The sequence below is a fragment of the Taudactylus pleione genome, unplaced genomic scaffold, assembly GCF_031769625.1.
Source record: "Taudactylus pleione unplaced genomic scaffold, aTauple2 ptg000331l, whole genome shotgun sequence".
In the NCBI taxonomy this organism is placed as follows: domain Eukaryota; kingdom Metazoa; phylum Chordata; class Amphibia; order Anura; family Myobatrachidae; genus Taudactylus; species Taudactylus pleione.
In genome coordinates this window covers 1383921-1401391 of record NW_028284732.1, presented here as the reverse complement: position 1 = coordinate 1401391, position 17471 = coordinate 1383921, and the positions used below count along the sequence as shown (strand labels likewise).

General features: G+C 40.3%; 1 protein-coding gene across 1 annotated transcript in view; it reads left to right on the top strand.

Moving 5' to 3' along the window:
* The first annotated feature begins 282 nt into the window (after positions 1-282).
* Positions 283-17471, top strand: part of GNGT2 (G protein subunit gamma transducin 2) — a 40729-nt gene continuing 23540 nt past the window's right edge. The window contains exon 1 of the mRNA XM_088443552.1: positions 283-658. Within this exon, the coding sequence (XP_088299678.1) occupies positions 575-658 (84 nt within the window). The 5' untranslated portion in view covers positions 283-574. The remainder of the gene's footprint in view (positions 659-17471) is intronic.

The following is a 17471-nucleotide window of genomic DNA, read 5'->3' as shown; positions in this document are numbered from 1 at the left end:
AACGGTAAAAATAAAGCCACCTAAATAAAGTTCACTCATTTGATTATTATGCAGATTGTCTACAGGCCTAAACATACATTACAAATGCGGCGTGTATTCAACACCTTTTACTTTGTGCTAGAAACTCAGCATTTTATTTCTCTAAAACACATGTATAGACTGTACAGAGCCATAAACAGGTTAGACAGTAATCCCTTTATCAGATTAGGATTAATGGGTGATCTTCCATCTGTGGTCTTCTAAAACGCGGGATCAGACATGAGAGGAAATGAGAAAGGATCAGCATCCCCCAATCTTTCACACACATAAAGGCATCACTGAACCATCCTACATGATCCAGAACCAAGTAAACAGTAACATCTTGCTATGTTCTTCTGATCACAACCCCTAACTCATCATTACACCAATCTTATTCTCCTAGAGAACATCGTTCAGCTGTAAAGATTCTGACCTTTTGTGAACTTTATTACAAACATCTCTTAGAGTACAGAGATCTTTTTTTCAACCTCACTATTCACCTGTGACCAATCTGAGGATCATTATTGGTGTGGCATACAGTATATAGAACTGTGGAATGGCTCAAGACATGACAGAGAAAGACCTTCTCAAGATGGAGGTGGAGCAGTTAAAGAAAGAGATCAAGACAGAAAGGATAATGGTAACGTGTTGTGATGTATTATTTATCTCTCCCGCTGATTTATTACTCCAATCAGAGTTATAGGGTAATCAAATGTAATAGGGATTCTGAAATGGCCAAGATTTCAGTGAGTTAGCAATCAAATTTAAATTGGAAAGGTTAACTAAAGCAATACCAGGTTGCTTTTGCCTTACTGAACATTAAATTTGACTGCTAACTCACCAAAATCTCCTCAGTTTCAGAATCCCTATTACAGGACACTTGGCCTATAATGTTTATATAATGTCTTCACATAGCCAGTTCATTTGTCTTGAAGCTCTTTTAGCAACATTTTGTATTGATTCTTCAATTTTCCAATAACTGCATTTATAACACATGCATTCATTAAAATACATGACGTAGAAGAAGGATCTTAGCATTGAGTGCCAGCAATAAAGGAATTGCAGGTGTCGTGGATGTGCATACTACAGTATATTAGGAGAAAGCTGATCAAATATAAACTCTAATTGACCTAGGCTACAGCTATAAAGAGTTTTATTTGTTTTACTTTTAGAGACACATCAGGGCCACAGTACTCTATTGTTTAGGCAGATTTGTTTCTTTTTCTTGTTCTTAAAACCTTGCTTGTAGATGCAAATGTATGTGTAGGGCTGAGCTGAGCTAATCTGTTGACAAAGCCAAAAGCAACAAAAATAATACTTTCTGTATGGACAATAAAATCCTCTAAGGGGACATAGTATCTATCTAGCCTATAAAGGACAGTGTGTGTCAGCTATTTTTTTTTTGCCAAAGAGAAATCCAAATTTGCAAAACATTTTGAGAATATTTTTGGTATCTATGTGTATTATGAAATACTGCACATTTTCCCCATAAAAATACATGATTCTGAACACATAATACTGAATACATTGAGTATTGAATCATACTTGCCAACTCTCCCTGATATAGTAGCAATCTCCCTGTCTCCCTGAAGAGTCCAGCAATCTCCCTGATTACACCTTACCCCCATTATGAAGCTGTCATAGAAAAACATATATATATATATATATATATATATATATATTATATATATATATATATATATATATATATATATATACATTCAAATGGGATCACTAGTATAATTTTCCTGCATTGGTTATAAGGCATGTATTTTCCGAAAAGTATCAGTGTGTTTTCATCAACAAGTAGATCTTGCTAAGTGCTTTGGGGCTCATTTACATTTGGATGTAAGTCAATTTTATGACACACTTCTTGTATGTAGCCGTACACGTCCACTGCACTCATAGGTGTTGCTTTCACAATCTCCCTGAAATGCTTTTTCAAAAGTAGGCAAGTATGTTGACAATTCTTTTTTTATGTTGTGTATATTTTTCATAGGTGAGGAGGGGCGATAATACAAGCTGTCAGAGTACAGATATGAAACATGCTATGGGAAAACCAAAAATGTATTTGCTATAAAAGATAATAAGGGGCAAATTTAATAAATTGACAGTTTTTAGAAGTGGAGATGTTTCCCATAGCAACCAATCAGATTCTAGCTATTATCTTCTAGATGGTGCTAGTTAAATGTTAAGTAGAATCTGATTGGTTGCTATGGGCAACATCTCCACTTCTAAAAACTTGCACTTTAGTAAATATAAGTCTTATTTCCACAGTAAGTATTTACACTACACAAAAGTCTTTTGGATATTTTAACTGATATACCCTGTCATTACTATATACCTTTATTCCCAGATACCTATACCTGGAAATTTGCAGCCCATCTCTAAATTAAATGTCTTGCATGCATCACTCTCTGTAATGCACATAATGTGGCAATGAAGTTGTGCTTGGTTATAAATAAACAAATATCAAATGTGTTCTGTTATTGACAATTTTTTTTTATAGAGCTGTGCAATACATTTTCAGACATTTCAGGACTGCTGACTCCCTTCCAGGAACTGACAAACCATTTTCTGTTCTTCTTGCTCAGAGCCATTGTTATGGTTTAGGGCTCCATTCCTCTAATGGGTGTGGTACAAAAAGTCAACATTCAGAATGTCAACATGGGCATGTCATATGTTTCCATTCACAATGTTGGCATTGACGTAATGCTGACATTGCTATAATATCGACGTTGTAAATGTCGACAGTGAGCACTGTTTTCTATTGACTTCTCAACCTGGTTTTGCTTTTTAAATACTGTAATTGCCTGTTTAAAATATACCGATAACTTGCTGATCCCAGCTATTATATTTACCCCAAATGTTAAATTGACAGTGAACAGTGAGTGAGAGATGTATACCAGCAACTAACCTTTTGGATTGTAAGAAAAGATAGCTGCAGTTTTTCCTCCTTTTCACTTCTACTTTCAGCTGTTTGCTTCTAGAGCATTGGAAAGCTGATTAGAGGGTTAAGGCACCATACATCAGCAATTGATTGCAGCAATCGTGCAATTTGCAACCAATTGTGTATCAAAAATTGTCCCTTTTTCAATCGATTGTGGAAATTCTGCAATCTGCAATCCATTGAAAAAGGGAAATATTTTTATACACAATCGATAGCAAATTGCACGATTGCTGCAATCAATTGCTGATGTATGGGGGCCTTTACTTAGGCAGTTGGTACTGCCAGTTAGGAAAGAGTTAACTTAAGGTGATTTTTTTATTAGACATTAGAGGTAACTTAGTGATGCTACAAATATAATATTTAATTGTATCAAATAAATCTCAGTATTCACACCAGTCTTATGGGCATATGTATCAAAGCTTGATGTGAGATAAAATTGTGAAATATATATCATCAACCAATCAGCTCCAAACTATAATTTCTTAAACACAGCGTGCAAAATGTAAGTTAGAAGCTGATTGGTTGGTGATATATATCTCACATCAAGCTTTGATAGATATGCCCCTAATTGTATTGTAACCTGGAACATGGAGTATAACCAAAATAAAATATGTACCTGAAATCTTTACAACATAATCAAAATTGTGTTTTTTGGTCATGAGATTCATAAAGAATGCATGTTTTTCAACACTGAAAAAGCATAAACATATAGAATCACTCATCAATCACAAATGGACATAAGGTAAGTATAAGATGTTGTTCCTTATCATAACCTACCCTCCAATATGACCCGTTCCATTAGGTACAAAACACTCTGCTCCTGGACTTTCCACCTAATGTATGATTGCAATCACCTGCGCTGAACTAGTTAATTGATGAGACAGGTGTTACACCACAGGTGACTGCAATCATAAATTAACAAGGAAGTCCATGGGCAGAGTATTTTGTACCTAATGGAACGGGTCATGTCATAGGGTCTGTCATAAGCAATGATTGGGCCAGATTCAGATTTGTATGCAAATCTGAAGGTTTACATTCAAATCAAATGTTTGGGGATCTACACATGCGCAGTGTTTAGATATTGCAACAGACAGCGAGCTGATTCAGGGCCGCTCGCAAGCGTCCCGATGGTAACGCACTGTGCATGTCCCACTTCTGGCGTGCCAGTGCGCGAGCCCTGCTGAGCGACTGAAGTTCAGTCACTACGGGGCTCACTACAAAACGGGGCAGCTGTCGATGGTGAGTGACAGCTTGCCCCATTTTGTGGGTGGATATGGGGGGTGGCTGAACAAATGCAGGCATTCCCGTAGGGAACGTGGTAGTATGGGCATGGGAGATGTAGCTTGAGGAAATTGAAAAACAACTTAATGACACCAGTTGTTACAAAAAATTGATATTTAACCCCACACAGAAATATCATAAAGAATACAATGGGTTAATTCAAATGGCATTCAACAATGGTATGATAAATAAACAAGATCTAGGATTTTAAGAACTGAAAAACCTAAAACTCCTACCTTATATCTCCTGCCCAAGATCCATAAGAATGAAACCAATCCCCCTGGGAGACCCATAGTATTGGGAGTGGGAAGCTTGACAAAAAGAACAAGTATTTATATAGATCAACATTTATGTCAACATGTTATTGCACTTCCTTCCTACACTCGAGATACTATGGACGTATTAACTAAACTACAGAATCTGAGTGTCAACCCAGGAGTGTGGCTTGTGTCATGTGATGTGGAAAATCTTTACACAAGTATCAGTCATGATAAGGGTGTAGGAGCAATTAGGTATTTCCTTGAGATGGGAATACGATGCGATCACAATGATTTTATGATTCAACTCTTGGAATTTGTTCTAACTCGAAATTACATTACATGTAATGAATCCCACTATCTCCAGGTTAGAGGGACAGCAATGGGGACAGCTTGTGCCTCTACTTATGCTAACCTCTACCTGGGGTGGTGGGAGAAAGAAATAGTATTCCAAGAATCATTGGAGATGTATACAGATAACATCCTACCATACTTCCAATATATTGATGATATCCTGTTTCTTTGGGAAGGTCAATTGGAGGAAATCAATACATTTATTACGATACTTAATAGGAATGATCTCAACCTTAAATTAACATATGAGACAAGCCAGAGTTCAATTAATATTCTTGACCTCCATTCGACAAGTTCACATTTTCCAGCTACGATTAAGGCAATACCAAAGGGTGAACTCTTGCGGACAAAGAGAAACTGTTCGGATATGGATACCTTTGATATCAGACAGGAAGAACTGAAAAAGAGATTTACTAATCGTGGATATAGTAAAAAGTTTATTAGGAAAACAATTCAAGAAGTGAAGACCTATTCCAGAGACTCTCTCCTTATACCTAAACTAAAATGCAACAAGGAGGAAGCAATAAGATTTGTGGGTACTTTCATTGCTCAGTGGAAGAATATTAACGACATCCTCCAGAAGCACTGGCCGATTTTACAAACAGATCATGATCTTAACACAATTCTACCTGTTATAGTTCAGACAAGCTGGAGAAGATCCCACAATATCCAGAACCGGTTAGTAAATAGTCATCTTTGCAGCATACAGAAGCCTAAATATAACAAACAAGGTTTTTCATGTTGTGGGCATTATAAAGCATGTCAATTTATGGTTTTTCAATAATACTTTTTTGATAAATACAATAATAAATGGTCCATATCTTCCTATATCACATGTACTACGGTTTGCTCAATCTATCTTCTATAGTGCCCATGCCATAAAATATATATTGGTAAGACATCTAGACCTCTGAAAGTTCGAATTCTTGAACATGTAGGTAACATCCGGAATGCCAATAAAGATCAGGCTAGATTTAGAACCTTATCCTCTGTGGCAAAGCATTTTCAAAGATTTCATAACAGTGATCACACAGGCCTTCAAGCCTATGGTATGAGACACATTCATTTGGGAATTCGAGGTGGAGACCTAGACCGGGATCTTCTAAAATGGGAAACAAAGATGATTTTTCTGATGAATAACCAACATCCAGGAGGTCTGAATGAAGCTAACAGTTTTAGTCCATATCTTTAATATTTTTCAGTTTATTTCTTCTAGATAACCCCTCTTTACATATGAAAGTATATATTTATACCACCAGGAATTTTTTGTTCCAACTATATTATTTTTATAGATTTATATCAACACATTAATCTGTATGAAAATTGTTTTATTCAGTGGGACTCACTAGCTATATATTAAATATGTTCACGTTAGTGTTATATTTAATTTTATTTGTGATTTATATAAATTATTTCACTATAAGTATATGGTGTTTTTGTTTTTTTGCACATTCACACATTATTTTTTCACTTACTTCTTTTTCACTATGATATTATATTGAAAATATAATTTTTGCAGCAAATTTATATTACCATATAGAAGTATTATTATATGGTAATTATCCCAATCAGTGGGATTTATAAATCATCACTTTATTTGAATTAATTATTACTCTTTGTTTTCACTTTCTCTTTCATCCACTAGGGGACACTGGAGGTGCTTACGCTGGGGTATAGAGGCGTGGATAGCTGGAGCTGGCACATTAAATAATTTAGAAGTGTGAAGCTCCTCCCCCTCTATTCCCCACCAGCCCTCAGTTTAGAAAATGTGCCTCATGGAGCTGGTCACAATCTGCTGTGCTCCAGCAATACCTTTCATTTTAATTTTAATTTAGGTTAGTTTTTTTTACTACATCTTTTACACTATATTAGGTACCCTTTGCCACCTCTCTAAAGGTGGGGTCTGGGTACCTGGCACCCTGTTCTTAGTAGAGCAGGAAGGAGTGCACAGTGCTTATCCTAAGAGCAACTGACAGCTCCTTATCACCACAGCACATTTCTACACAGGGACAAGGTCACAAGAAGAAGAAGAAGAAGTGCTGAGCTGAACGAGAGAAGAGACCTCTGAGGGAGCGCAGTGAGTACACTCAGCTGTGCATCCCCCGTCTCCCGCCCTGCTTCCCGATGCTGGTTTAGAGCAGCACTACAGCGCTGCTTTCTATCTACTAAGTCTCCCCTCTCCCCGCTAGTTTAGAACATCGTGGGCTGTAGAGGGGCTGACAGGTGTTGCAGCCAGCGGTACACAGGCTACCCTCTCCCCGCTAGTAGAGCGGCAAGCGGGGCAGTCAGAGGGGGAAGTTCATATATGGCCAGCGTTAAGCAGCCATACTGCATGCCTCAGGAGGAGGAAGGGGGCGGAGTCTAATGAGCGGGCTCTCTCTCTCTATATGCGGCAAGCGGCTGTTACAACAGCTTGGCTGCCGTTTCTAACACACTACTTGCATCTCTCCACATTACAGGACAGTGCAGAAGCCACACAGTGTGGGCAGAAGGATGATCTCCTGGCACACACCCCTTCTACAGGATCCTTTCCAAAAGGGTCTGTGAAGATAACACTGGGGTGTACAAGGTCCAGGGAATCTGAATTATTGGGAGGGAGTGGTGTGAACCTCCTCCTCTGTTTCCCACTAGCCTTCTGTCTCTGTACTGATTCTGTTCGAGTGGCTGTGTGTGTATCCAATTATCAGAAAATGTTTGGTTGTTCTAAATGTAACAACAAACTAAGCCAATTGCTGTTGACACCACGCTATGTGATGCTTGTTTAGTAACACAAGGGGCAGCATAGATGGTGTAATGGTTAGCATTGCTGCCTCACAATGCTGAGGTCGTGGGTCCCACTACAGCCCTTGGGTGTGGAGTTTGTATGTTCTCACTGTGCTTGCGTGGGTTTCCCCCGGGTGTTCCGGTTTCCTCCCACTATATATATACCATTATAAACCTCTGTGGCTATTACTGTATCGCCTACTCCTCCATGGTCTGCTGACATGGCAGGAGTTATGACAGCTGTAACGTCAGAATTGACGGCTAATAGGAGGGTTAACCAAATATCTGGACTGGTACAGATTATGTGTACCGCTTCTACATTGTCCTCCACTGCCTGTCATAAGCCTGCAGTGAGCGTCCTCTGCCGACTGTCCTCCAGTCGTATGAGGAACCCCTCGCAGCTCCGTGCTGCCGGATTTAGAATCTGTCACTCAGGGTGGAGCCTTAAAATTGTAGCTGTCAGGCATATCCTTAATCTACCTGAGGAAGTAGTTCCTGCAGCTCACACAACCACTTCTAGACAAGCTCTCTGTGGCCTGGAAACAACTGGATAAGCGGTTCCAAATCCACATTGTTTCCCTTCTGGCTATCCATTTCCATTATCCATGATGGAACAGTGGAAAACACCTCCTCCAGTAGATGCATTTGTTTTTTCGTTTGTTTTTTTTAAGGAAACAACGATTCCTTTGCCGGGCCACTCACGTAACCAGCGATGTGATTGGTTATAGTCTTGTGGCTGCCTATAGGCTGATTGCTGGACAAGTCGCAGCACTTCCTGCATCAGTCAGTAAAGGTTTGCAGCGTTTTGACATAGTTGTGTGTGTGGCTGTTTTTCTGCTGCCTACTGATCATATAATACTACTGTGGCTCTCCAACTCTTCTGCTTGCAAGTTGGAATAAACACCGCAATCCATTTACAGCAGCAGGAGCCCAATTTAGGCCTATGCTTGTTAGCGCCTGGGTTAACAATGCTGTAATTGCTGGGTGGACCAGTTGATTATGGGCTTGGATACTTCTAGAGCAGAGTTACGGTTACTAGCAGAAGTCTCCGTGAGTCAGCAGTTTACATGATATCAGTCAGATCAGTGTTCGTATGTCCACTTCTGCTGTTTCTGACCGCAGAGTTCTCTGCTTGCTCTCTTGGCAGGTGGATGCAGACTCCAAACGGGCTGTTGAGGGTCTACGGTTCACAGGTGATATGCTTTTTAGTCCAGAACTGAAAAAATGGATATCCCAAGCCACTGGGGGTAAGTCTTCTTTCCTTCCTTAGAATGCTCCGTCACCCAGGAGGACTTACACTGGTCCCTTATTTCATTCCTTTCATGCATCCCTTTCGTTAAAGGGCCAGAGGTACCCCCTCGCACATCAGGGGTGGCAGAGGTAGAGGTCACCCACATACAGTTACACGTCGACAGGAGCAAAGACGAGTCGACCAACAGGTGGCTGACTGTCTCCCATCCCACCTGGGATCTCCTGTGATGGGACCTTGCTTACAGACTTTTCAACAAGCTTGGAACCAGACCTCTTTAGATCCGTGGATTCGCAAGCTACTTTCCGTGTGGCTCCGAATAGATTTCGAGGTTTCCACTCCACATCGGTTCTTCTCTACGAGTCTGCCGGTGTCCACGGACAAGGCCCCTGTTAAACCTAAAGTCTTCAAACAGTATATGAAGCTGTATCGTTTCACTATGGAGTCACTTCAGTCTGTCATTGCAAGCTTCGAACTGGCAGAGTTCCTCATTTCTCTGTATATAAAGGATGTGCATCACCATGTCCCAAATTGGGAACCGCATCAGGCTTTACTGCATTTTGCGATTTTGCAAACTCACGATCAGTTTCGAGCGTTGCCGTTCGGGTTATCCTCGGCTCCCCGTGTTTTCACTAAAATTATGTCTGTCATGTCGATCAGTTAATCAAGACTCCATTGGACCACTTCTCTTGGACCATGGATCACTGACATAATCAATTTCAAGAAACCCAATCCGAGTCCGTCCCAAAGACTCCAGTTCTGAGGATGATCCTAGATACGGCATTACAGAGGTTTTTCCTTTTGGAAGACTTGGCATCCTGCTGCTCTTTCAGCTAGCCCTCAGACCAAGGAGGGTGTCCTTGCTTCTCGGCCTTCGTCTCTTGGGGAAGATGGTAGCTGCTTTCAAGGCACTACAATTCGGACAATTCCACTCCCGAGTGTTCCAGCTGGCCCTGCTAACACAGGGATCAGGGTCTCACCTGCATCTAAATCAACTGATCCATTTGGCCCCGGCAACCAGGGTGGCACTCCTCTGGTGGATACGACAGACGCCAGCACGGAGGATGGTGAACTATGGTCCTCGACTATTACTCTCATCGGTGGTCCCTACAGAAAAGATGGTGGCCCATAAATGTGTTGGAACTCGGAGCAGTTTCCCATTCTCGGCTAGAAGCAGCGCAGTTTCTAAGGTCCCGTCTGGTACGAGTTCTGTCGCTTACATTAACCGCCGGGCCGGAACTAGAAGTCGTGTGGCCATGTGAGAAGTATCTCAGATTTTCTAGTGGGCCAAGAGTCAGTCAGTAATCCTGTTGGCAGTATTCATCCTGGGAGTGGACAACTGGGAAGCAGATTACCTAAGTCACCAGGATATCCATCCCGGGGAATGGAAGCTTCACCCACACGTGTTTCACGCACTGGGGTCGTCCTCAGGCGGACCTCATGGCATCTTGATTAAACATAAGTGACCAGGATACGTGTCAAGAACTCTGGATCCGCAGGCAGAGGCTGTCGACGCCCTAACAGTTCCATGGACTGACGACAAGGTTTACCTGTTTGCTCCAATACTACTAATTCCTTGTCTACTAAATCGAATAAAACACTAGTCGGCCTTAGTCATTCTCATGGCACCAAACTGGCCTTGGAGGAGTTGGTTCCTCTTCATCTGGACCTTCTGCAGCAGGGTCCTTTAGTTCACCCCAACTTAGCACAACTGCGTGGAATGGGGTGGTCTTGAATCCGATATCTTAGATGGAAGAGCATCCCAGACTCGGTTATTCCCACCATGCTTCGCTCCAGGAAACTGGTTTCGGATGCGCATTATCATTGCATCTGGCGCTCTTCTATCATATGGTGTTACAGTCGGGGCAGTCCGTCAAGGGACTGCCCCGAACGGGATTAGATTCTAGTCTTCGCCTAGGATCATTAAAAGTGCAGATTTCTGCTCTTTCTATTTTATTTCAACGCAGGTTGGCCCTCCTACCTGCAACGCAGATTTTCTTCAGGGGGTGTTGCGGGTGCAGCCACCCTTTGTACCACGTATGGCTCCTTAAGTCTTATACTTGGTACTTTTGTTTCTTCAGTCTTCCATGAACCTCCCAAGAGGTTGATATTAAGTATTTGTCTTGGAAGACGGTCCTCCTCCGGGCTTTGGCTACGGCTCGTAGGGGTTTGAATTGGGGGCTCTGTTTTATAAGCTTTGTGTTTCATGATGATAGGGTGGGGCTCAGGAAGCAAGCTACTTTCCTTCCTATGGTTGTGTATGTTTTCTACATAAATCAGCCTATAGTGGTACCTTCTTTGGTAGGGGACTCCGGTTTTTCTTCTACCCTGGATGTGGTTATAGCTCTCCACCTCTATGTTGCTTGGACGGTGTCCTTACGCGAGTCTGAGTTGTTGCTTTTTTTTGTCCTTTTATACGGCTGTTCGGAAGGGTTGGCCAGCGTCCAAACAGGGTTGGCATGTTGGCTTAGACTGACAATCTGTCAAGCTCATGTCAGCAATGATTGTCAGCCTCCTATGTCCGTGTTGGCTCATTCCACACGTTCTGTGGGTACGTCGTGGGCGGCACGTAGGGGTGCCTCTACTTTACTATTGTGCCGTGCGCCCACTTGGTCTTCGGTGCTCACTTTTGTGAAGTTTTATAGAATTGATACATTTGCGGCTTCAGCATCATGTTTTGCCGCCTTGTACTGCAGGTTCCTCATAGCGCTCCCACCCGTGGGGAAAACTTTGGGACGTCCCCAGCGTAAGCACCTCCAGTGTCCCCTAGTGGATGAAAGAGAAAATAGGATTTTGGTACTTACTGGTAAATCCTTTTCTCTGATTCCACAGGGGACACTGGACGCCCGCCTCAGCGCTCTTCGCCTGCCTGTTCAGTTTGTTCCATATGTTGGATGGTTTTGTTGTTGTGTGATATCCTCTTCCTTTCATTCCAGTTGTTCTCCATCTCCTCTCGGTCTTCATTTTCTAAACTGTGGGCTGGTGGGGAATAGAGGGGGAGGAGCTTCACACTTCTAAATTATTTAAAGTGCCAGCTCCAGCTATCTACGCCTCTATACCCCAGCGTAAGCACCTCCAGTGTCCCCTGTGGAATCAGGGAAAAGGATTTACCGGTAAGTACCAAAATCCTATTTTTGTGTTGCTTTTTTTTCTATTATTTGTTTTTAATAATATTTTTATATTCACACTGCACATTTTATTAGTTATGATCATATCTTAATATTATTTAATTAATGTAGGAATTTATGTACATATACATCATATATAGTATTGAATGATGGTGACATGTCTGTATGCCCTTTTGTGGATTAATTGACATCTGCTTCTTTTTATTTGTAATCAATTTATCATTCATACTCTCTGTAGAGGAAATGAGGTTTTGATTATAAAACCATTATTTATAAAATTCCGATGGAATGTTCTTATATATACTTTTTCTTATGGATCAATAAATACTTACCCTTTTTTTACTATTAATTGATAGAATATTTTTTGGATAATAAATATATATACATGATTGAGGTGTATTTAATAAACCTTGTATCAATAAAGTACACTGAAGGATGATCCATATATATATATATACACCACTCTCTCTTGTGGACTAATAAATACTGACCTTTCTCTACTTCTAACTGATAGACATGCTTCTCCATTATAACCAGCACTATATTTAGCTGTATGAACCACCTGGGTAACAATAGGTGAAACGCTGACACTGTGTAACAACGATACCACCAGACAGTTGTTCATTAAATGCTATATTGTTGCGACTTGTGATTTGTAACTTCAAATCAAATCACTACAAATTAGGTATAAACAACCATCATAAATTGTATGTATCATTTGATAAACGCAACTACAGTCAATTAAATATGTTGCACATCTTGATTAAATGAGATGAGAAATGGATAGTTGTTTATTAGTGTCATATTGTTGCGACCTGTGATTAGCAGCCTTAAACTAATTACCATATATTAAGCATAAATAAGTATTTAAAATTGAATGTGCTGCTTAACAAATGCAACTATAGTTGGTTGAAAATGTTGCACATCCTAATTGAATGATATGAGAAATTGCCAGCATTTAGCCACCTAATCAACACAATTATTACCCCATAAATACATTTGGGAAATATATATCCCTAATTAATCCAACCAGTTATATTCCATCTAACATAGATCTCCCTTATGATTGTGGTCTTTGCAGACACAAATCATTAATAGAAGATTTATCTCTATACTGATTGGAGATAACTGGTGCCAGTAACTACTTTTGCACAATTGGTGTTAAGATAAAAGTGGATAATTTTAGCCAATATTAGGCTTAAATATATGATAAGACATCTATTGGATCTCTTCATCTCTTAGTAGATGATACATTTATAGGGCAGTATTTAGCATTAGCAGAGACTTATTAGTGGACAATGCTTTTTATACATTTTTCATAATTTATCTATTTTCATTTTTTTCACTTATTGGTGTTTGTTTTTTTATTATTTAAACCCTATATTTCACTGATTAAGTCCCTAATATAGGATAGTCTTAAAATGATTATAATAAAAGCTATATTTTAATATATTTACTCTTGTGCGCCCATGAGATAACAACCCCTGGTTCTCTCTCCTTTTTGGTTCCTGTAGGAATGCCTGGCGTTTGTTGGCAAGGGTTACTGACATCACTACTGATGTCAGTAGTGGACTTCCTGCTCTATTAGAGAAGGAAGTCCACTCGGGCTTGCGGCAGCTAGACCTTACCACAGGGTCTTGTCGCAAGCCCGATGGTCGCGATAATCGCAATGGTCTCCTGGCCGCTCACACAAGCTGTGGGTGGTCTCCCACAGCTTTGCAAGCAGCCGGAGGAAAAAAAACATAGAAAAAAAACGCCCACGTTCAGAGCGAGCGCCCGCCAGCAGCGAGCGTCTCTTAGTCAGGGCCTGAGACTTAAGTAATTGAGTGATTACACTGGGGGGACAGCAGGTGGTGCTGTTGCAAAGTGTTGTTGGTGTATTATCACTCTGTATACTGTTATGTCCTTTGTTTTTGTTCCAGAAGAAGCAGATGTGGAAATTGTGAAGTAATGCTGTTTGTAATGTGTATAGTCACCTGTCATGTCTGTATGCTGTTACACCAAACCAGTTTACTATTATAAATAGTTTTACCATAAAAAGATTCCCAGTGTGTGTCTGCTGACAGTGTATAGGAAAGAAGATTTGGGGGCATATGTATCAAAACTTGATGTGAGGTAAAATTGTGAGATATACATCACCAATCAATCAGCTTCTAACTTACATTTTGCAGGCTGTGTTTAAGAAATGATAGTTTGGAGCTGATTGGTTGGTGATATATATTTTACAATTTTATCTCACATCAAGCTTTGATACATATGCCCCTTGATCTGGTAACTAACACCTATGCTAAAAGATTATGGACCCAGGGACCCCTTTAGCCCCAGTCACAAGCACTAGGAACCTAGACCAAGACAAAAATGACCACAGAACCCAGTTACCAGATACCCAGTTACAAGGACCCAGGCACAAGAAACATCTCTGAGAGAAAAATCTCCACAGCAGCAGTAAGTGACCCAGTATTATTCCTGGGAGAGAATAGAGGCATACATGCAGGGAAGAGATGGCAAGCAGCAGAGATCTTATGCTAGCAGTACCCAAGCTGTCTATTGATAACTATCAACTATGGAAATTTAAAGTTGAATTGCTGTTGTTTAAAGATGATTTGTGGGAAGTTACAATTACAGACATACCAGTGATTAATAATCAGGATTGGGACAAGAAAACAAACAGACAGGCACATACTACCATAAGCCATAGTTGCCTACCTTTGGCTTCTCCTCCCCAGGACAAGCCTTGGTAGGAGAAGCAGGTGGGCTGTGATGGGGACGGGGCCTGATGGTTCCCGTCATTAAGCCCTGCCCCCTTTACGACAAATTGTCACGATTGGCTTAAATTTAAATAGGGGGTGGGGCTAAATGAAGCGATTCACTGGCAATCGCGTCATTAAGCCCCGCCCTCCACACGGGGACCCGTGATCGCCGTGGAAATTCTCCCCATTCTGTCCACTTCACTAGGAAGTGGCCAGAATGCGGGAGAAGGACCTACCCTTCCGGGGGTTACCCGAAAAATCGCGAGCCTTCCGCAAAAACGGGAGGGAAGGCATGTATGCCATAAGCTTATTAATTGAAGATGATCAGCTAATTCATATAAGACATGAGAGTACTGCTATAGGTATGCTAAATACAGCAAATTACTCCTTCTAATAAAAATGTACCAGATGAGATTTAGCAAAGAAATACTATGCCAAAGCCTATAAATGGGTTCTGGAAATTATAGCAAAGCTCAGATCTATATGAGAAGACATAAATGCATTCACATAGGAGCCTGTGCAGCATACCTGACACATTGTGAATGACAGTGCACGGATAAAAGCTCTGGAAACAAGGCCTAAAGCAGAACTCACTGTTGAGAAAAACATACTCATAGATGAAAAAAAATAAATGACTCAGGATTAAATGGACAGTGACACAGAAAAAAGCCCTTAAAGTTACAGATTCCCAGTTGCATAATAAGGAAACAAGAGCATGTTTAAGATGTAAGACAATAGGACATTTAAAGAAGAACTGCTCAATATGGAAAGTGGAAAGGGTCCAAGGCCAAGCAGAACATTTAAACTACGCTCACAGGCATAAGCACCAGCAAGTAGAGTAGAACTTTTAAAGTCACAGTAACTCATCTGACCAATAGTTGGTATACAGATTCAGGAGCAACAAGTCACATGACAAGTGACAGAGATTTCTTCACTGAAATTGACATGAATCATAAAGAAGCAATCTATCTTGCAGATGGTACCAATCACTACAGAAGGTATAGGGCACAATCTTCTTATATGCTCCAATGCAAAGGGCAGTAGTTTATCAATAATGTCTGTAAGGTGCTTAGCGACTAAAGGACTTACTGTCAAATTCCAAGATAACGTGCATTATCCAGAATGGAAGAAAAGTGTTAGCCACAGCTAAAGCAGAAGAACACCTGTATAATCTTGACACTGCAACACAACAGGTAAAATTAAGCTGACTGTATTCATCTGTGGTGCAGATGACCAGGAAAAAGTAGCTTTTGCGTTAATATTAAGTAGGTGAGTATCCAAATATATGAAGTTTATAGATTAAATACAGCTGCAGTCTCAAACTACTGAGGTTGTAAATCCCCAATAAAATACACAAATTAGAAGAAAAGACAAAATCATGAGAACTGTACTAATAAATATATAAGATGAGATGGCAGAAAATTACTACAGTCGGGATTTAGTAAAATTTAAATATTTATTCACATATATAAGGATCAATAATATCTCATATTATAGTTTAATAAGCAACAATGTTTTAAATTCTATTATTTTTCAATAAAATAATGCTTTACTCAGTTCCAGCACCATATACACAAAAAATAAATAAAATGGAAGAAAAAAAGAGTAATTAACATTCATCATATATAAAGTGAAATAGAAATGGTATCTGTCAAGCTCAATTCATTTACCAGTGTTGTAACGGCATGATATATATCTGAAAACGGCAATTTGTAAGAAATCAATTATAGAGGCTCACACGGTCCAGCTATGAATGTAATGCAGGTTATAACAGCTCTTCAATATAGTTAAAAGTTTAGGGTTGATTAAGGTAAATTTACCCAGTCCTTTGGTGTGTCCTCGCTCCACTGAAAGTCCTGCTCACCAGTGGAGACTATTCCTTAGCAGTGGTTTTCTCCTCTCTCCTGCATGCACAGCTGTCTGTGTAGCGTGGATACCCATATTGCAAGTGATGTCCTTGCTTCACTCGAAGTTCCTACTGACAGCCGCCTCTCCTCTCCCCTGCACATGCCAAAAGAGGCTGTAAGTGCAGTGTGGAGACCAATACTGCAAGCAGTGTGACTGTGCTTGCTATGATAAGTATCACAGTAGCACTGGAGCTTGTGCCTCAATGCTGGCCTTGGTAAGAGTGCTCTTTCATCGGGGATATCTCTGATGCGTTTCACCCCTATAATCAAGGGGGGCTTTTTCACAGATGACTAGGACACAGACACCTAGACAGCATTAAAGAACTTCAAAAAAGAGAAATAACCAAAAATCTCACAGTATCAGACTGTTCAACAACCATGAGATGTGAATGCTGTATAAAAGCAAAAGCCACAAGAAAAACTATCTCAAAACAATGTGAGAGCAGAGAATTGAGACCACTTGCTCTCATACACAGAGACGTCTGTGGCCCAATGGAAGTGCTCACACCAGGAGGTAAGATTATATAGTGACTTTCACTGTTGACTACTCCAGATACACAGTAACTTACCTGATTCAAGTAACCGGATTATGTAACAATGAAATTTCAAAGAAATCCACATGTATTTTGTAGCGACAATGGGTTTGAATTCACAAAACACAAAGTTAGAACACTTCCTAAGACAACTCACATAGAACACCACAAGACAGTCTCCTACACACCAGAACATAATAGGGTAGCCGAATTAAAGAACAGAACTTTGACTGAAATGATCAGATGCATGTTGACAGATTCAGGACTATCTGAAAAATATT